We start from the raw sequence: 22,949 nt of genomic DNA, 5'->3' as shown, positions 1-22,949 counted from the left end.
AAGAGAATTAGGCGGCCAGGGGAGCACACAGAATGCTTTGATATGTTCTACCCACTATGCATCGTACACTGCGAGCCTTTCACAAGCAGTGTTGCTGAAGGAATTCAGATCCATCGAGCCACACTGTCACCATGTAGAGCAATACCTGGTATGAAACAATCTCAGGCTAAGAATTAGCAATCAGTGTGTGTGTTCATTGGAGATGAGAGGACCCAGCGTTGTTCATGAGAACAATACCCATACCAGGATACTGCCACTACTGTCCTGTTTCCAGCCAACCTTGTCTGGTTGCGCAGAAACAGACTGTGTGGTCACAATGTTTTAGCTCATGAGTGTATTCCAGGTCTCCATTAAGCCGAATTATGGTTTCACACAGGGTGATTTTGATTTGGAATTATGGCCGAAGCAGTTGAAGCCATGAGTCCAGTGTATTATGTCTGTTTATTGTATGTGTCTTCTGGCCGATCTGTCCTTTTCCGGGAGGAAAACTGTGCCACTTCTGTATTAGACTGGCTAACTCACTTTTAGTTAAACCTCAAAGGGCTCTTGAAGTCCTAGACAGGACTCGGACCCAGGTCTTTCCAACCAGAGGGCACAGAACTACGAAATTCATCTCTCACCTAGGAGACATCACGAAGTCCTCTGCCCACGGTGGGGGTTCATAAACCAGCACGTTGGTTGGAGAGCAGATTTGTTGACCACTCGAAGAACGATACCAGCAAACTTTTCAAAAGCGTCATCGCTACAGATGTTATAAACTACCTCAGAGTGTGAATTCCAATAAAGATACAGAATATCGCCTACATATTTCTTATACATTACAGTATGAGCGAGGTATAATTTAAAGTATGACAATCAAGTTCTTCATACTGTTTTGATGTATGAAGTATCAAGTAAGAAATGACATTTTAAAGTGGCGAACGTCATGACTCATGCTGTTAGATTCTGAGCCAGTTAACAGGTAGACCACCTTCCGAGTTGCAGATGACGGACATTAATAATGTATGACATATGTATTAAAAAAAATCTGTTTTTATAATAGAGAAGCACATGCTGCATCTCAGAAAAATAATGGGAAGTCATAAATTGAGACTAATTGCAAAAATAAGAATTTTGATTTAGTTTCTTAGTCAGGTTAATAATGATGCAATAGTGTAGCTGCATTAAGAATCGCGTGTATGTTCTCGGTTCTCTCATCACATAATGCCACTGCATCGTATGGAAGTGTGATTGACTTGGCACTTCAGAATAGCAACTATAATTTATTTTTATGTTTCTTAAGTTATGTTGCTTTGTATTCGCCGTTAAATAAATCAAAGACTTTCAGTTGTAGTCTTTAAGTAAATTCTGTAATACCTGTTTAATTAAATATCGAAAGTCGAAGTTCTAAAAATAAATATTCATTTTAATTTTTTCTACTGAATATCGAAAACAATGTTGGGGATTGGAAAAAAAAAAAAAACGAATGTACATGGGTTCAAAGAATACGAATCGTTATTTTATAAATTTATCATCCAAACCTCATATCGCTGCAGAGCTAAATAATTATACGATTTATTATTATTATTATTATTAAAAAGAATTATACGTATGTGCAGTGGGAGGGTACACCATTTCATTTCACTTGAGATTAAATTATATTGTCGCGTTCGTTCAGATTAGATTCAAAAACAACTTCGTCACCTATTGCATATGATATGGCATAAAACTATCTCTAGTTTACATGGCAAGATTCTCTGCTTGTCGAATAGCTTTCTCGTGTTACTGGTGTAAGTGTAGTTTAGGTTTAATTTTTTTGTTTGCGGAATTGTAAAAGTAATCCAGTGATAGTTGAGAGTCATAGAAGCGCGTTTCGTAATCGCATTCTTGTTTACAGTGACTAATTTCTTCTCAACAACTGAATGCAGAAAGTTTGATTTTTTTTTTATTTATTTTTTTTTTAAATACAGTTTTGATGTAGAATACAGTATTATACTGACCAGAACTGACTTTTGATATTTCTGTTTTTGCTAAAATTATCATATATAATGGGAAATAATTACATTATTCAAATAAGTATCAAGTGGCGGTACTTTTTATTTTAATTTATTTTCTGTTTTTTAAACTGTAACCGAAAGTTATAGCTTGTTTATCAGACTCAGCCCGTTTTAGCCTTAATATACTTTTGGCATGTGGGTTTATTTTGTTTCATTTTGCAGTGACTAATAGTCCACTTTCACAAATTTTAATAGAGAATCTCCAAAAAGCCGGCGAGGAATTATATTTGTTTGAATCATTTTGATAATAACATTGTGCCTATAGAAGCTAATTGAAAAAAAAAATATATATATATATATATAATACTAAGAATAGTGATCAGAGCTTTGCCCACCTTTACATTGAGTTGCCCTGGTGTTGTACCATCTTTAGACTTGAACTTTGTTTCAGGTGCAAACTTAATTATTTGCATACTTGGGATTAGGAGTTAAATAACCAAGCTTATAACCGAGACTAGAATAACAATTAAATTTATGCAAAACGCAACATGTTTCATCGGATTGTCTGACTTCTTCAGGAGTGGGAACATAGAAAGCAAATAAACACTATAAGAAATATCTTATCATTATACAAACGACTATTATAAAATTCAATTAGGTTTGAACTGTAGCTACAGTCCGTGTTGAAGTTCTATTGTTAAGCAGCTGCGTGCGTCTGATTTCACGAGTGTGCCAATATCGGATAGCAGAGCTGAATGAGTCCGGTAGATTATAGCTAAGGTTAATATTTGCGTGATGAGGGTCCATAACCATTTCCTTAGACTATGCGGCGCTCCACCTCGTCACGGCATATATGAAGGTTTGAGGTTGTTGTCCAGTTTATCTCATGTTGACGGCCTTCATCATTTTATGTTTACTGAAACAGTACATGGCTTGACAGGGCACTTGCTCTAGTTCTTTTGTAGGCAATGTCCCTCTGGTGTTCTTCCAGACGTAGGAGGATGGATTTTTCAGTTTGGCCATAGTATTGCTTCCCGCAGTCACATGTGATTTTGTATACTCCTGGGAATTGTAGATGGTTGTGAGCTTGTTTGTATTTGCTTAAAATCGATCTTAATTTAGGAAGAGTAGAGAAACAGGTTTTTATGTTGAACTTTCGTAAAATTCTTCTTAGTTTCGTGGAGAGCGAGCTGATATATATATATATATTAAGGATACCAAGTAATTTTATAAACTTGGTTTTTTTACTCCTTCTCCCAAGTAAGCAAAACAGTTAAGCTTGCGCCTGAACGTAGTTCAAGTCTAAAGGTAGTGCAACACCAGGCCAACTCATTGTAAAGATGAGTAAAGCTCTGATCACTATTCTTAGTATTTCCCATAATGTAAAACACATCTCACTAAGAGATGTATACTGTTATACATTATGGGTGGGGGGTTACTAACCAGACCGGTTTCAACCTTTTTTGAGGTCTCCTCAGTGAGTAGCTAAACCCTGAAATACCAAGGTTTTCAGTAATACAGAGCCTTATCAACTTACCTATACAAGTTCTTGGGAGAAGGAGTAAAAAACCAAGTTTATAAAATTACTCGGTATCCTTAATATATATATATATATATATATATATATATATATATATATATATATATATATATATATATATATATTATCCCCAAGGTTAAAAACTTGTCACATCTTTATCTCATCCAGAGTTTCTTATTCAAAGTAAAAGCACCTTGTAGCAACTTGTATAGGTAAAGTTGATATGGCTCCGTATTACTGAAAACCTTGGTATTTCAGGGTCTAGCTACTCACTGAGGAGACCTCAAAAAAGGTTGAAACCGGTCTGGTTAGTAACCCCTCCCTACCCATAATGTATAACAGTATACATCTCTTAGTGAGATGTGTTTTACATTATGGGAAATACTAAGAATAGTGATCAGAGCTTTACCCACCTTTACAATGAGTTTCCCTGGTGTTGCACTACCTTTAGACTTGAACTACGTTCATGCGCAAGCTTAACTGTTTTCCTTACTTGGGAGAAGGAGTAAAAAAACCAAGTTTATAAAATTACTTGGTATCCTTAATATATATATATATATATATATATATATATATATATATATATATATATATATATATATATATATATATATATATATATATATATATTTATATATTATCCCCAAGGTAAAAAACTTTTCAACACACACACATATATATATATATTGCTGAACAACTTTTTGCAAGCATTCCAAACACCAAATTTGCGTAATATCCATCCAGTTAGAGTGTACTTGTGTACTGTCTAAAGCCGATTTTATAATATGATATACTAACCAGTAGGATTTTGTAGTATAATTACATTATATTACAAAATGAACAGTGCATAAAGTTATAGTGAATAGCCGCTAAGTCAAAATGATGGAAGAGAGTGATATAAATGAAACAAAAAATGCAATTCACTAATATTAATATGTTATGCATTTAGTAAAAAAAAACAAACTTACTGCCTTATGTTTTAGCGGTGTAAAAATAATTAAGAAAAAATTTGCTCGTGACTCCTCAGCTTAGTCACTATGGACGATACCCTTTAATTGGAAGGATTTGGTTTGAATCGTGTTGGACGCGAAGAACCTTTATAAAGTTTTTCATTTATTTATTATTAGAATGTAAGTTAGCCGACGTCATACAGGAGTAGCATTTTTCCCCGTTCCTTAAACAAACTCAAGTTTTTCATCCCTTAAAACAGAGAAATCGACCAGAAGAACACAGTCAATTTGTAGACACAAAACACTTTTCTAACAGTTGCTTTTACTGTAATTCCAAAACAACAATTCAATTTTCCGTGGTCTGAAAAGTTCAGTGCAAAGCCAAACAAGTTGCATTCTCTTTCTTTGCAGTAAAACCCGTTACACAGCTCTTAAATTTTCTTAACCATTGGTATTTTGATATTGATTTTCTAAGCATGCTCCCTCTGTTTTCTTTATTTAATTCATATTCCTAAACAGGCACTATTTGACAGTTGGGATTAGTGGGAAGTGGTGTGGAACTAGAGTTAAGGTTTATGCTGTTAAGCCATCATCACTGATACCTACATTGTTTTAAAACCGAATAAGAAACTCAAAGATCGGAATCAAAGAGTTTCATGCCGAATATATAGTAACTATATAGTTAACTATAAAAGTATCGGCGACTACTAGCGTAAGCTAAAGCACGTAGTTCAAGTACGTAGTACAAACTAGGGCAACTCGTAGCAAAGGTGGGTAAAGCTCTGATCGTTATTCTTAGTATTTCCCATAATGTAAAACATCTCCTAGGAGATATATGATGTTATACATTATGGTGGGAGGTCATTACCCAGACCGGTTTCGATCTTTATTGAGATCTAATCAGTGAGTAGCTAGACCAAGTATAATACTAAGGGTATAATATTAAGGGTATAGCGAAAAGAACTTATATACTCTGCTATACGAGTTGTCAAAAAGGTGCACCCATAAATTATTTAAAATAAAGAGCCAATAGGCTTCATTTCGGCGATGTAAACATTATTTAAATTAAGGAGATATTAAATCCCACATTGTTTTAAAACCGAATAAGAAACTCAAAGATCGGAATCAGAGAGTTTCATGCCGAATATAGTAACTATAAAAGTATCGGCGACTACTAGCGTAATAAGGAGATGTGTTTTACATTATGGGAAATACTAAGAATAGAGATCAGAGCTTTACCCACCTTTGCTACGAGTTGCCCTAGTTTGTACTACGTACTTGAACTACGTGCTTTAGCTTACGCTAGTAGTCGCCTATACTTTTATAGTTACTATATTCAGCATGAACCTCTTTGATTCCGATCTTTGAGTTTCTTATTCGGTTTTAAAATAATGTTTACTGTGTAGCTCAGTGGATGTGGCGTTTGCACACCATCGCGCTAGGCCGCACGAAGGAAGTCTTGGTTTCGAGTCTAGTCGGCGACTAGAGGAAATTTTTCTGAGCCTTTTTTCGACCGGTTCCCGAGTTAGTCGATCTCTGGCACGGGCAAGCAGGTTTTTCCTCCCGGAAACTCGGGTTTTTCGTCCTGTAAACTCAAGAAAATCGACCGTAGAACCCACATTATTTCAGACATTAAATACATTGTGTTAGGGTTAGAGACCACGAGATGGCGGCACATTTGAGCCGTCTCTCTTCACTGCGTACCGCTTAATTAGTGATAGCTTTGGGCCATCTGTCTCTGATTGGGTACCAGTGGAGATTGAACTGCCCACTCAGTCTCCAAAAGTTAGATAGGGCTAAATGGCCTCGCCTACTCCCGTATATACGGGAACAAAAAGGCGTTAGCTGATTTTTTTTTTTTTTTTTTTTTTAATAATGTTTACATCGCCGAAATGAAGCCTATTGGCTCTTTATTTTAAATAATTTATGGGTGCATCTTTTTGACAACTCGTATAGCAGATTGTATAGCAGATAGCAGTTCTTTTCGCTATACCCTTAGTATTACACTTGGTCTAGTTACTCATTGATGAGATCTCAATAAAGATCGAAACCGGTCTGGATAGTAACCTCCCACCATAATGTATAACATCATATATCTCCTAGAAGATGTGTTTTACATTATGGGAAATACTAAGAATAGCGATCAGAGTTTTACCCACCTTTGCTGCGAGTTGCTTTAGTTTGTAGTTTGTACTACGTGCTTTAGCTTACGCTAGTAGTCGCCGATACTTTTATAGTTACTATATTTGGCATGAAACTCTTTGATTACGATCTTTGAGTTTCTTATTCGGTTTTAAAACAATGTGGGATTTAATATCCCATTGATTTAAATAATGTTTACATCGCCGAAATGAAGCCTATTGGCTCTTTATTTTAAATAATTAATTTTTATTTTATTTTATTTTTACCATGAAACTAAAGCTGGACCTTATTAACTTAACATTTAATAAAATGTTTAATTACTTGATAAGTTTAAATTACTTAGAAGATAAATTTAATTCATTCATGAATTCATAATTCACACTAACTGTTTGAATTTTCGTATTTGAATACTGCCTTGCCACACAGGTAAGTAATGCAACTCGATAATTTCCACGGTGCCGATACAGGGAGGAATAAGCATAGTAGTTGCCCTCCTAAGATATTCCAAAAATCGTTATATTTTAATAATAGTTCCTCCGCTATTACCCCCCCCCCCCAAAAAAAAAGAAAAGAAAAGAAAGAAGAAGAAAAGGCGAAGGCTGGATTCATCCTTGATATGTTTGCAGCAGTTTGAAGAAAAAAAGTGTGGCAGAAATGGCGTTTATGTCCACAGCGCCAGGTTGTCCAAAGGAAGATTGATCGAGTTAATCGATCTCTGGCATGGGCATGCGTTTTTCTTTTTCTTTTTTTTTTTCCTCGGAAACTTGGGTTTTTCCATCCTGAAACTCAAGAAAATCGACTGTAGGACTCGCACTATTTCACACAATAATATATACTGTTAAGGTTATGGACTATGAGATGACAGAACTTTTCTGCTGGCTACTCTCTTTGGGAACTAAAATGTGTCATTCAGAACAAACAGCATAGTTTCAAAAGCTAAATATATTTGCAGTAAATTATATTGGTATGATAATTCAGCTGACTTGCTTTACGTAACCTTACGAACCCAAAAATGCATATTAAATCAACTAAAAATCTTCATGAAAGTAGTACAACTGACTATATCAGTGGTTCCCAAACTCTGCGCCTCAGTGCACAGTTTGGGAACATTTTTTTTTTTTTTTAAACAGTTAAGTTTTCAGAACCAAGTACTTAATAAACAGGACCTTTAAGTATTTATTTTGGCTTAGGGGCACTGCGAACAGAGAAAGTTTGGGAACATCTGAATTAGATCTTCATCACACAGTGGAATGGATTCTGAATGGATCCACTTTATCTTATCACTCTGTATTAGTATCTTAATTGGAACGCTGTCTAGCTTTCCAAAGATGCTAAGTAGTATGCACCAACGATAAATATTTTTCTCAAAAAATATAGTTTATTTTAACAATGCCTTTTAATCGATTAATGCTCCATCTTTCGCGAGTCATTGTGTCATTTTTCAACGATCTTCACCATTCTCTCTACAATTTTGCCATCGCTGAGTGAAACGCTGTATGCCGACAGTAACTATTTACTCCGACATCGCCATGAACAGCTTGCTTCATCTCCTCGTCGTCCGCAAAATGGTGTCCTCGGAGTGTGCATCCTTTGCAGTCAAAAATTCTTAGTAGTATCTAATTGTTGTCAGATCTTTGATGTGAGCGGAATGAAGATCACTCAGCCAACATCGTCTCCGTACACATTTTCAGACGGGTATAAATTTCCATCGGACTCTCATCTTCTGCTTTAAAGAATTCAACCACCATTCTTTGCTTCGTACATACATGTAGAGCAGCAACCATTCTGAATTATTTTGTGTGTGTGTGTGTGTGTGTGTGTGTGTGTGTGTGTGTGTGTGTGTGTGTGTGTGTGTGTGTGTGTGTGTGTGTGTGTGTGTGTGTGTGTGTGTGTGTGTGTGTGTGTGTGTGTGTGTGTGTGTGTGTGTGTGTGTGTGTGTGTGTGTGTGTGTGTGTGTGTGTGTGTGTGTGTGTGTGTGTGTGTGTGTGTGTGTGTGTGTGTGTGTGTGTGTGTGTGTGTGTGTGTGTGTGTGTGTGTGTGTGTGTGTGTGTGTGTGTGTGTGTGTGTGTGTGTGTGTGTGTGTGTGTGTGTTACTCTCATATGACCGATCGCAGCTCCGCTCATTGTTTGAATTAGAGCCTGTCCATCATTCAGTAATGTGTAAGTTTTTGCTACGCTTGAATTTTTGCTACTCTTGAATTGAAGGGAAAAAAAGTAATAGAGGCATTAGTTTCTTGCCTCCCTCGTAAGTATTTCTGGTACATAATTGCTCTCTTTTTAGAAGCAGTGGACAGTGATGAGTGATGCATTGATCCATTCTTCTTCTTCTTCTTCTTCCTCTCTGTAGATATTTTCAGTATTCATTCTCTCATTTCGTCCTGCAGCCACCTTTTACCTGATTTAACACATGCGTGTAGGCACATATCTCATATTTTGATGTAGAACATTTAAATTTCCATTAGAATTCTTATAGCCAATAGGAATTCTAATGGAAAATTGGGTGTGACCTTCTCTTCCAGTAAAACACCTAACAGCGAATTTTTTTTTAAAAGCATGCGAGTTCACTAAAGAGCAAATAAAATGTTAAGATAATCGTAGATAGATTTATTAGTATATTTTTAATAAACAAATGATATAAACAATTAATTTAAGTGCATACCTGCCAGCAGTAGCCACTTTTCTGAGCAGTGCGAGAGTTATGTACTATATTACCTTCATAGGGACCAAATCTTACACCTTTGGGAATAAGTTTTTCCGCCCACACTCCTAATCCTGCACCTTTTATGCTAGATTGTCTAATAGACAAACCCTCAGGAAGCGTGTTTTGGGCTCTTTGAGGGTCACCTTTATTCACTGGTACCTGAAATCGTTAAAAAGTGCAGTCAGTATCATATGCAAAATGCAATTGCGATTTGAAAGCAGTATGATGAACTCAAACAAAGATTCCGATTTCGTTCATGCTGTGTCGACAATACTTTGGTTCTGATGCTCACACTCATGTTACAGGTTGGAGATGTTTTTTAAGCTGTCTAGCTTGTTTTGTTAAATTTCTTTTTTGAAGATATGTTGAGAGAACAATGCTCTGATTTTTCTCCAATCTCGGCTTTTATATAGATGCTAGGTCTGGTGTATTACTAGTGTTATTGTTAGATTCATCAATGGTATCAAAATTTATTGAGTGCAGTTTTTCTTTTCGTAAACAAATTATCAGTATGTTCTCTGATATGTAACGAATCGTAGAAGTCAGAAGTGCGTCTCTTTTTCACTATTCCAGTGACATTAATCACAGCTGAACACACGGATGCTTATATTGTTGTAATTGCAAGAACTGATTGTAAACCAGTATGACAGCTTATAACACTTCGCTGGCAATCTGAACAACCAAGTCCCATCTCTTGTATTACAATTACTTATTTAGCGTACATACCTCGCCTTCATATACATACTGGACACTGAATTATACACTTTTGTGCAGATGTACGTAAACGTCATTTACGCAGCGTATGCAAAATACTTGGTCACGTTCTTTCACGACATGTTCTTGGCAACTATTTAAGAAGTCGCTGGTCAGTAAGCATCAGTAGTGTTCATTACAAGGGGAAAAACAAAGGATCTTTCGCAGTTCGAAAAATGACTTATTGTGGGTGACCGTCTGACTGGAGCCACGATTTTGAAAACCGCAGAGTTAACTGGTTTCTCAAAAGGTGATGTATCCTGGGTGTTTAATCAGTGGAAAAATAATCTACTTGACTTTTCTATGAGACGTAACTGTGATCTTAAGACATTCTGTCAGGAACGAGATCGCCGTCGGCTGAGAAGTATGGACAAACAGAACTTGACTAAACCCTTTAATGAAGGCTATTCCCGACCCATATCTCACCGAACTATGCACAGAGAAATTGAAGAGGATCGATATTGGCAGTCGCATGCCTATACAGAAACCACTGAGTTCTGCGACGAACGGAAAGTTTGTCTACAGTGGTGTCAGGAACACCGTGAATGGATAATGGATACTGGAAGACTGGGAAAAAACATGTGTCCAACGAGTTACGGTATCCCACTTCCTTGTAAACATAACTCAAAGTTCTGAAGGCGATGTCATGGTGTGGGGCATGTTCTGTTGGTACGGAACGGGTCCCCTGATATTGCTGGAAGGTCGGGTATTCTCCAAGGAATATCTGAATATGTTGTCGATCAAGTCCATCCTACAATGTTGACTTTTTATCCAGCAGGTGACAGTTGTTTCATGGACGACAGTGCTACTGTTCATTGAGCAAGAAATGTTCAGCAGTGGTTCAGCGAGCATGACAGCTCCACCATTTTGCCTTGTCACAAAGCTCGGATCTGAATCCCATTGAGAATATATGGGTCATGTTAGAAAAAGCTGATCTGGGAGCAAAGTGCTCCTCCCGTTAAATCTGAGCCAGTTTAAGGACTGTTGGGTGAACACCAATGTTGTAGATGAAGACGCAGTCCAACACCTTGTGGAATCTATGTCGCATATGTGCTGTAATTCGGGCTAAAGGAGGTCCAACGGTATTAAATAAAAGTTTCTAATTCAGTGGCCGGTATGTGTACCTTAGTATGTGACGATGTAGTTTGTTCTTGGTAAGCACAATCCAGAAAGAACATCTGTAAGAGTTTTGCAATATACTCAGTTGGCTTTCAAAGTTAAACATAAAAGATTACTCGAAAATTTGTTCACTACTTTAAAAAAAAAATTCTCGATCACTCATCAACTGCATACAATTAGAATCTTTGTGGAGACAAAATCAAATCAAGGATGCTTGAATTTAAATGTAGAGTGATCAGCTGTCGTACTAAATCCTTCTACTCGTAAAATGCATTCATATGAGATAAAACACAAGTAACAGAAGAATTTAGAGATGTTTTTCTCTTGATGAAGCGAGAACACATCCAGGATTTAAAATATTCTTTATGTCAGAAATATGAAGTCTTTATTGAATATAAACAGGAGTTAAATCAAATTACTAATGTAATTACATACAGATGAACATAAATACTGATTTCAAATGACTTCATATTCATTTTATTAACGATGCATTTTCATAGTTAAAGGGAACAAGATGAAATTTTCATTATGAGGGATTCTGAAGTAGTTACCTAATAAATGAGCAAATTTATTGTAAAATATATGCTACTTAAGCTTTCAAAATGAGCTGCTATTTCAAGAAAAATTGCTTAACATTCATAAATGTTAAACGTAGATATAAGAGAGATCGAAAAAGTATCGATTTTGATTTTACTCATGTTTAACATACTTATATTGACTTGATTATCAGTATTTTCATCAGTTATATAGCATTCATATTCAAACGTAGTTTTGTGAAGGATGTTTATTTAGGATGTTCATTTTTGTGAAGCATATTTATGAAGTATATTTATTTATCTGAAAAATATATACATATTATACATTTCATATTAAAGTTCAAAATAATCGCCATTAGTTTAGGTCTTGCGTTTGACCATAGGAAATGCAAGGATGAATGCAACGTTATTGTGTCTTGCTGCATCGAAAATTCACTGATTAGATCAAATCTAGAGCCCACCATGAATACATGTAATTTATAGTCCCTTCGCACGGCCTTGGTATCCATTTTGCGACCGGATCTGTCGTTAGGAGCTTCTTCTGCAGCTACTGTGAAATAAGTTATCGTCATGCTGGTGTTCATTCAATAACTGTTTTCAGAAAAATGTTCTCTGAAAGAACCGGTAGTACATTTTGTAGAATCTATCATAAATACAAACACCTACCTCACAGACTTTAGTTGGCTGGTATTACGATCAAAGCAACTTAGCTATGAGGCTAGTATATTGTATCAGCTGCATTCATTTTCTGAAAGCTTTGCTTGCTTTGCCAAATGAAAAATCAGATATCTGACAGGAAGAAGTGTGTGGTGTAAGCAGCTGTACTACACATATACACGCAGACGAGGTCTGGAATTACTTTTTTTATTCCGTGTAAATTGTCTTAAATCATCATAAATGAAGATTTCTGGTATTGTTGATTCAGAGTAGTAAATTGCCTCGTTGGTATTACGATCAAAGCAACTGAACAATGAGGCTAGTATATTGTATCAACTGCATTCATGAACCGTGCGTAGGCGACTGGAATTCTGCAATGTTCGTTTGATTCAATCCCCCCCTCCTCCTCCCCTCTAAACTCGATCTTGAATTTGTGCAAAGTACCAGACTACCATGCGCGGAACATGTACACGAGCGGAAATTCTTTTTAATACACTAATACTCACACAGCGTCGTGCCAAATGAATGTTTTCCTTCTCATCCACATTTCTGTTGTGCTGAACGTTCACTCAAAAATAATGCACTTTTATTTTATTATTATTATTATTTTGTATCTGACTGTGGCGAATTAAACACACTTCGATATGGAATTCTTCCTCATTGAAATTACCTTCGATAGTTCTCAATGCAGTAACGATAATGCTGCTACGAAAGAAAAAAAAAAAGTTAAAAATAGACGAAATTCGTATCCCCGTACACGGTCTCTTCAGACGTACAGCACGCTTGGACTAACACCGTAGTGCAGGGGTGGGGAACCTTTTTAGTATCAAGGGCGAAAATTGCTAATTTAAAAACTTCCGCGGGCGACTGGCAAATTTTAACTCTTATATAAAATATATGTAGTGTGCAATATATATCTCAATAAGTAAACGTTCTCATCTGATATGGTATCTTTTAATTACAATTGTGTAGACATATAATTATAACAATCAAGCAAAGGCTATATTTAATTTATTTAAAAAATTATATTTCTTTTATTTTAGCTGAGAACTTTATCGATTTGATGGTTGCCAGATGTCTGACGATCATATTTTCTGTAATATAGTTAGTTTTGATTTTGTATATTTAATTATTTAAATAAATTTAATTATAATAAATTAAAATTATTATAAAATTTTATTTACATGTACATCAGCAAAGGGGCGAATTGAAATAGACTCGCGGGCAAAATTTCGCCCGCGGGCGAGGGGGTTCCCCACCCTTGCTGTAGTGTGTTTGCTTGAAGTGATGCATCTAAACATGTCCGTTCCTGCTTACATGCTGCATTTCGAATACTTATAACCACTTATCCATCTCTTATTTGATTCACACAGTGGCCAATTTATTAAAGATACACACCTAATAAATAGCCTTTTTACCAAGAGAAAAGCTGTTCAAAACTTGACAGTTGTATGCTGTAAGTGGCACATTATATAAAGCAATACATGGTCTATTACTTTCTTACACTGGAAAAAAGTCAACAGGCGCCTCCATGGGCGAGGTGCATCTTGCCATGTAACAAGTCTCGTGTTTTCAGCTGGTATAAATTGGAGGAATACGATGCTCCCAAGTCAGTGCAACTGTGTACTGGTGAAATGGTTGCGAGAAGGGAACTGATTGAGTTTGAAAGAGGCGTTGCGATAGGATGCCACGTGGTAGTGGTAGGTCTGTCTGTTCGGCAAACAGTTGAAAATTAGGCCATCCAGGATCAACAATCATACTGAAATGGAAGTGCAAGGAGTCAACTGCAAGTGTTATCCGCAGTGGAGGATCCAGCACACTCACCGAACGTGATCGTAGGATGCTACGAAAGGTAATATCTAAAAACAGCCATTCGTCGGGCGATACGTTGAATGCGGAGTTCCGGGCATCAACTGGAACACGAATCTGCACAAAAACATTCAGAACCGAGAGACAACATAAATTCCCATGGTAGGACCGCAATATGCAAGCCCCACTTTACCCGAACCAACATGCAGCGTTGATTCCGTAATGTGGTGCAAAGAGCTTGCATAGTGGGACGTGGAAGCTTGGAAAGCGTATTATGGAGCACTGAATCACGGTACATCCTCCAATGATGGATGCCCAGTGAACATCTCTTACCACAGTGTCTAACCCTAGCTATGACATTCGAAGGTGGCGGTGTGATAGTATTGTGCAGGTTTTCTTGCTTTGGCTCAGACTTCTGTTTGTGGTGCTACAAATGTTGAACTTTGAAAGCTATTTGAACATTGCAGACAATGCAATGCTTCGTAGTTTTAGGCGTTTCTACGGAATTGACAATTGTCTCTTTCAGCAAGACAATGTGCCGTGTCATAAGGCTGCTGCCGTAACTGCCTAGTTCATTATCGCCAGACTTGAATGGCGTCCACAGAGCCCTGAGCTCAACCTCACTGAACATCTGTGGGATGAAGTCTTTCCAACAGGAAAAATGGTGTAAAATTCCTATTGATCGCTTTCGTACGCTTGTGGAACGTATGCGCCGTAGGATTGCTGCAGTCTTCGCCGCGAAAGGTCTTATATTATTAAGGTAGGCACCATGACTGTTTATTCATCGCACTATGGTGTCCGTTAACTTCTTTCCAAGCAGTGTACTTACCTATTTTTGTCGAGATGATCGGTTTCTTCCAGATACTTCTCTCCTGAGCAGTTCGGCTTCTCTACAGCTCTTCCAGCCAGACACTGTTCTTTCCTTTTCTGTCATTCTCTGCCAAGTTAATTTAGGCTTTTTCGTTTTCCATCTGGGATCCATGTCAAAGTAATTTTAGGAATCTTTCTCCTGTTCATTCTTAGCATGTATCCAATCCATTTCCATCGCCGTTATTTTTATTTCATTGGTGATGCTTTTATGCGCAGTTACCTTATATATTAAGGTAACTGCGCAAAATTTTACTCAGACATTGCTATTTAATTTAACTTCTTTTTTTTTTTTTCCCAGCTTCCATGTCTCCGATCTATATGATAATATAGCCTTAACATTGCTATTGAATATCATTATTTTGGTTTGATTATGGTATTTTGCAAGATTTCCGTGTATTATTTAATTTTCTGAAATTTTGCCAGTCTTTGCATTATATCCATGTCAGTTCCGCCTTCAGTATTTACATTTGCCCCTAAAAATAAAACTCTTAACTTCTTCTGTAGCATGCTGATCGATCTTAATCTCTTTGTGGCATTTGCTGTTTAGTTAAACACTTTTATTTTAGTCATTTTTATTTTAAGACCAACCATTTTAGCTGTTTCAAGTCTTCCAATTTTGTTTGTACACATTGTATTTTGCTGATATCAAAACTGTGTCATCCGCATAACCTAGATCTTCTAACTATGACATAGGATTCCATTTAATTCCTCTTCTTGCACCTGTAACTTTTCTCATAATCTAGCCGATGATTGTATTAAACCATAACAAAAACTTCACACAACCCTACCTTACACCAGATCTTATCTCAAACCATTTGGATGTTGTTTGCTGTGCAGCAACACAACTTTTACTTCCCTATACATTTCTTTCATTATTCTTACATATTTGTCGTGAATTCCATAACTTTTAATAATTAACCTAATGTTTCTCTGTCAATACTGTCAAATGCTTTAGCAAAATTTATAAAATTGAGGTATAATGGACTTCTAAATTATATGCTTTGTTCAGTGATGTTTCTTAAAATAAAAATGTGATGTACAATACTCCCATTTGTTCTAAAACCAACTCAATATCCTGCAGAAAATGTTTGCATGTAGCGAGAGTAGGCTAATTCCCCCTCCAGTTCTCACATCTAGTGCGATCACTTTTCTTATGGATTATAATTATCCTTGCTTCTTTACACTGTTTAGGCATCTTTTTGATTTCTAGCACACTTTTAAAGATCAGTTGCAGTTTATTAGCAGCAGTTTCTTTAGTGGTCTCAAGCATTTTTATTGCAATATTATCATTTCCCCCAAGACTTTTCCACTTTTCATTTTCTCTATTGCATTTCTGATGTTATATTTAAATTTATGCTTTCAGGAGCTTCTTCCATTATTGAACCTCTAATCATGTCAGTTATATTGTTATACATTTAGAATTTCATTAAACTGTTCTTTCCATCTTTTAATAATCTTATCCTCTTCAGTTAGCAGCAAACCATCTTTATCTCTTATAGCAGTTACCTGCTTCTTTTCATCAGAGCATAGTTTCTTGTCACCTCATACAGTCTTCCAATATGTTCTAATGTAGCAACCTTTTGAACTTCTTCTCCCAAACTGTCCACATAATTCCTTTTATCCTCTCTTGCAGATCTTGTAATTCACTTGTCATTCTCTCCGTAATTGCTGAAAAGAATTTCTTTAACTCCCTGAGATTTATCACTTTCAAATGTCATTTTAATTTTGTGCCTTCACTTCCTCACCTTCTAGCTTCTCATTTTCTAAAATATGAAATCAATTTTATATCATAATAGAAAAGGTTTTCTTCATTCATTCATTCATTCATTTTTATTTACCCCGCCCCATTCTGATTTCTAATTTTTTTGAATCCCATGCAGTTTTAATTTAATTTTGGCTATTACTAAATAGTGATCAGATCCTTCATCAGCTCCTCGCCTTACTTTAACATCTAAGAATGAAATAATAAAATTACCATTGATTGCAATATAATCCATTTGGGTTTTGGTTTTACCATGTGGTGATAACCAAACGATTTTATGTATATCTTTATGCTTAAATAAGCTTCCTCCTATCACAAAGTTATTCATTTCACAAAATGCCACCAACTGGTCACCATTCTCATTTCTTGAATCACATGCTTTGTTACCTACTGCTCTCTCATCTTTATTATTTCTTTTGCCAGCTTTAGCATGCATGTCACCCATAAGAATAACCATGTCTTTATACATAGTCTGTATTTGATTTTAACTTCAGCAATTGAAGTAGGTGTGAGACAGGACTGCGCATTTTCTCCAGTGTTATTTATCATCCGTATGGAACACGTTATAAAGGAATGCTATTAAACACTTTCATTTATAACGATATCAAAATTTCCTTTATATTGATACCGAAATTCGATGTTAATCTTAGCTCTTTATTTTATGCAGGTGGTGTTATATTTTATATAAATCCACTACAACTCTGCAGATTCCCTAACTATATTGAATAATAGCTGTAATAAATTCGGTATGAAAATTAGCAGTAAAAAAACATACTATGAAAGGCAGGAACCTTGAAAACATCAACTGCTTCCTGAATGGAGAACCTATAGAACAGGTAAAACGTTTCAGCTATGAACAGTTTTGGGGAAGATGACAAATTAAATATGGAAATAGAAAATAGAATTAGCAAAACTGGCATGGTAGGAAGTCAAATGAATAAACTTATTTGGAATAAGTGAAAAAATAGTCAAAGCACACATCTAGCAGTGTACAAGAGAGTGTTCAAATCAATTTTAACTTATGTATCTGAGAGCTGGTTTTGAAATAAAATGCTTGATCAAAGACCGGAGACCACAAATCTGAAAGTTCTAAGAAAGATTAGAGGAGTGAACAAATGGCATCAATGGCAGAATCATATTAAAAATGAGGATATTAGGAAGGAACTTAACATTTTAGTATTCAGGGGTGTGCGATTAGAGCTGATCTTAGGTAGTATAGTCACTTAAACAGAATGAGAGAGAGGAAAGATTAGAAAAGCATGTTTTTTTTTTTTGTTTGTTTGTTGTTATTTGGGAAAGATGAGAAGTGCTTTAGAACACCGAAATATTATATCTGACAATTTCGGAGTCCTGACAGACAAATTCTGTACATTTCAGAATTTGATGATGATTACGACCACCTAATTACCATGTTGTTGGACCATCTTGCACCTTCAGGACATCGATATTTTGTGATTATCAGCTGTGCGAAATTTCACAAACACACCACAGGTATCCTTCACCAAAAGATGTTTAATAGCAGTGATCATGTAGAGGACGCGAAGAACTTTTAGAATTTTTTTCTCTAAATGTAAGTTAGCCAGTTTCAGTTTTTTTTTTTTTCCTGGAAACTCGGATTTTTTATCCCGCAAAACGCAAACCAGCCACTTGAAATTTGCAGACATAATACACTTGACCTCATAGCCTTAGTTGCTTCGGCCTTAATTCCACCCAACCAAGTGGAGATCTAAGTCGCTCATTAAATTCAGTAAGGAAAGTCGCTGTCATGTTCCTGTAACTTTCATAGACAGCAACCAGAGTGTTTACAGGAATGTGACATGGCATATTCTACTTTTGGAGGTGTCTTTCAAATAGTGAGTATTTGGTGTACTACGTGAGCAAAGACATTCAGGCAGGTCACATTGTTCAGTACCTCTTAATGGGTTCACCTGCTAGAAAAACATTCTCCAGAGGAGATTGTTGCGATGAAGCATATGTTCAAGCGTGTTTCTCTCTCTCTCTCAAGAAGAATCGAATAACCTCGGTTCTTCTTGAAAGAAAAAAAAAAAAAACTGCTGGTATTTTACTATGCAATAATGACTTGAACCATAAATCTTCCAGATATTATTCATGTTCGTTTACAATTAGGCCACAACTTCCACATGTTAGTTTAGAATAATATTCGTAATCAAACAGAAAGATAAAGTTTAATAAAATTTCCTAACATCGTAATCAATTTGAATAGCTTCCCATTTCTAGTAGTCTTATTTTTATATGAAAGTATATATAGCTTTTGGTGTCGGATATAGATAGTTTCAATCGATTTTTGCTCCAAATACAGAAACTGGAGTAATTATGAATTTTCCTTGTACAATTTTGATATAATTTCATTAAACAAAAGTGTTTACTCACCGATGTATTTTCAACGATTTCAAGAGATCCGTGGAGTGGACAGTCACCATCATATAATTTGTTGCAGTCGTCACAAACTGTAATTATAAATATATATAATTGAATCAGTGACTTAAGAAATAAGAAATTAAAAAAAAATAATATATTTTTTTTATTATTCATCAGCTTTTGATTAGTGCTGTATGTGGTTTTCATTAACATTCTAGGAGGTCAGTTAAAAGCAAGCTGCCAAGTCTTAGTGATAAAGAAAATTAGATGATTTTGATTAAAAAAAAAAAAAAAAAACACTCTGGCACTGAGACGTAGTTGCATAACTACGAAACATCTTGAGGGCTTACTGTTTTGGGGAGGACTTCCCCCCCATTTTTTTTTTTTTTTTTGTTTTGAATGGTACAGTCGACTGTTTGTTGGCGGAGAAGGAATAATAATTGTAGTACACTGTTGATCTGACAAGAGGAATAAATTAGCTTCATAGTTAAATGAGATTGAACGGGCGAAACAGAAAAAAAAAAAAAGATTCAGAGTGTGAGTGCCGTTTATGTTTGTAAAAGTCCATTCTGGAGGGCAACTAGTGTTCTGTTGAACCTTTCCAGAAATAAACGCAGAAAATCCATATCCAAGAGGAAACATTCTTATATTTTGTTGAACGCAGTTACAAAAGCTCATGTTGAAAAGGGATTTGAGTAATTGATCGAATTTTGCTCGAGTTCGAAGTTTGAGTCACTACTTCAAATTTAAGATAACTTCAAGGAAAAAAAGATCCCACCCATAACAGACGTTGGAAACATGCCACACAGATCACTACTAATTTTTTTTTAACTATTTGTTAACATTGTTAGGAATATTAACCAATAATTTATTTAATACTAAAATTTTAACTAAATTAAAAGACAGCTAGTAGCACCTGAGAGCGCCAAGCCTAACCTCTAACATAAAACCAATCAGGGAGGAAAGAAAGAAAGATCTCATGTTACCTCAGAATGGGTTTATGCTACAAACGAAGGGACTGGGTAAGAGGCTAGTTATGCATTAACTAGGAGTTGAAGGACAGGAAAAAGCATGAACAAAATTAAGAGGATGCGAGAGGAGGTTAAAATTAATTTAATTAAATTTCAAGATGATAATATCCCTTTTGTTGGCTGTGAAATCACTATAAACAGAATACTAGTAAAAACTTATCGATTGCAGAATCCAATGCTCTTTTATTAAAGAAAGATCTTTATGCTATTATATTCCAGTCCTTATTCGATTACTCAGCAAAGAGAAGTGTGTATGTATAATTCAGTGGCGGTTTGACCGAGCGCTTGCCAGCTACCTAAATGCTTTGAAAATATTCCACTTCTCAGCAAATTTTATTCTCTGGGACCGAATCATCATAAATGAGAAAAAGAAAACTGAAGGGAGTCATTATAAACTAAAGGAATAAACATTTCTTTGGGCTCTTATTCTTCTATGATGACATACTGTCCTACAGTATTATTTCCTCTTCCCAAGTAAGATTTCTATGGTTCCCTTTATGCTTTTCGTAGAGCCATTAAAAACTTGCTGCCAAGATTTCAGTATTTAGTGGTGCTAGTAACATCACATTAGAAGAACATTCACTACTGTTTTCGTTAAACATCACTACCCTGCTTATCAGAGGCATGAAGTGGGATCTTTCATTTGCCACCCCCCCCCTCTTTCTCCTTTTCTTCTTAAATGCAGTGCGGGTAGTGGCTTTGCTGGGCACGCTTTCCTCACCGTAATTATTTAATTATGAAGGTCTTCCATTAAAGCGGTTTCTTCAGGCCCGATCGCAAAGACCGAACCTGTTGGTAAATCGCAATCAGCTGGCGAATAATCCTGTTGTTGCTTACTCTGCCACGTTGTGCCTGGAGGGAATCCGAGTATAGGAGTGTACTCTTGAAGCTATGCTTGGATTCGGATCTGAGCATTCTCCGTGTACGAGTCATATCCACTTGTCCTTCATCCCTACTGCATCGCCCTGTGCTATAAGTTTTCCCAGTACTTCACTAACATGAAAAAGAGCATAAAAGTTTATCTTATTACTGCAACTGAAAAATGTTATTATATATGTATACATTATAGATCTATCTATCTATCTATCTATCTATCTATATATATATATATATATATATATATATATATATAGGACGTAGTTAAGGAATTAATATACAGTGGTTACAGAAACTATGCCGAGAAATATTTCAGTATGGAATATGTCCATCTTGAACTGCGATGCAGCTCTCGCAACGTCGTACCATGCTTAGCACCAAGTGATTTAGGAGTTCTTCGGGCAGATTGGCTCACTCCTCCTTCAGAGCAAGGATGGGGTTTGAGATCTGGAGAGCGTGCGGACCACTCGATTTGACTAATATCCTCGATATCCAGAAGTATCCCCATCACTCGTGTACGATGTGGTGTGGCATTGTCATCAATAAAAATGAATTCCTCACCCACAGCACCATGGAACAATCAAACAAGATATTGAAGAACTCATTGCGATATCGTTCACCAGTCATGGTCCCTTTTTCCAACACTTGTGCGTGAATTAAGCATAATGCCTCCCCATACCATGATGTCAGCACTGCTGCATCTACCCTTTCAAAAACATTCTCGTGATGGTAAGCAGTACCACTTTCACGCCAGATCAAGAGTCGTTCAGAATCGGAGGAAAGACTAAAACGACTCTCATCTGTAAAGAGTACATTTGCCCATTGGTGTCTTGTCCAATTTTCATAAATAGAAGACCACTGAAAACCTGCTCTACCATGAGCTGTGGATAAAGGAATACAGACTATCGGCCTTCAGGCAGTGCACCTAGTTTTGGTAGACATCTTGCCACAGTTTGTCGAGATATCCACGTACCTGTGCTTGAATGGAGCCGACTTTAAGGCTTATCCGCCGTGGTGCGTCGATTACGTTTTGCTATTGTAACCAAAAATCAGTCTTCATGCTCCGGGAATAGTTTTTTATCGGAAATTAGAATTATTGGAAAGCTTGGAGAAGCTTTCCAATAATTCGTCTCCACGGGAAATCACCTAGATGTATTTTGAGATATTACAAGACATTCAAGTTTTGCAACTTTATTCCTTAATGAAAAGAGCTTCCTTCAAACATAATTTGTGTAGTGCAACCGTTTGCTTTTTATCCTGTACAGGATACAGGATAATCAGGCACAAAGGAGTGCTACCACGTGACTCCTTTGTGCCTGATTCGAAAATTTGAACGTGTACTCGCTTTCTACTCGAAATCGTGAGTTATACAAATTGCTGATTCGTCTGAATAATTTGCGGTTGTAATCTTCAGAAATAGTGTTTCATCCCTAGATTTTGGACACCAGTATATATACTGGTGTATATATATATATATATATATATATATATTCAAAAAAAAAATTCCACGAAATAACACCTCCGTTTTTTTAAGTGGAAAGTTTTTTAAGTTTTTTATGTGGAAAGGTATTTTTAATGATAACTTTACCATTGTCCGGAGGCTTAATACCAACATCAACAATGTGCACAGCACCATTGACGGACATCGAAGCCTATCCTATTATTCATCGCTGAACCTCAACTGGCATCCTCTAAGACTATAGCTCACCCAAACCTCCCACTGCAATTCACGCACTAATCTTCCCACAAAAAAGGAGAATCACTTTTGTCAGGTCTGATATTCCATGCCAAAGTTATCAGACCTAAAATCCTTTGTGATCTGCTTTAGCTCATGATTTTGTTCTCATT

The 22,949-nt window shown here is 36.2% G+C and overlaps 1 protein-coding gene across 1 annotated transcript in view; it reads right to left on the bottom strand.

Moving 5' to 3' along the window:
• The window catches only part of LOC150101134 (uncharacterized), a 40,617-nt gene extending 17,870 nt beyond the window's left edge, over positions 1-22,747 (bottom strand). The window contains exons 1-3 of the mRNA XM_090402170.1: positions 22,690-22,747; positions 19,207-19,283; positions 9,268-9,468 (exon numbers count right to left, since the gene is read on the bottom strand). Coding sequence (XP_090258296.1) covers positions 9,268-9,468; positions 19,207-19,283; positions 22,690-22,747 — 336 coding nt within the window. The remainder of the gene's footprint in view (positions 1-9,267; positions 9,469-19,206; positions 19,284-22,689) is intronic.
• Between the last annotated feature and the right edge of the window lie 202 nt (positions 22,748-22,949).

The sequence above is a fragment of the Typopeltis vanoorti genome, chromosome 12 (assembly GCF_054136105.1).
Source record: "Typopeltis vanoorti isolate ZY-2024b chromosome 12, IOZ_Tvanoo_1.0, whole genome shotgun sequence".
In the NCBI taxonomy this organism is placed as follows: Eukaryota; Metazoa; Arthropoda; class Arachnida; order Uropygi; family Thelyphonidae; genus Typopeltis; species Typopeltis vanoorti.
The sequence above is the reverse complement of the archived record's forward strand: the minus strand, read 5'-3'. Positions and strand labels throughout refer to the sequence as shown.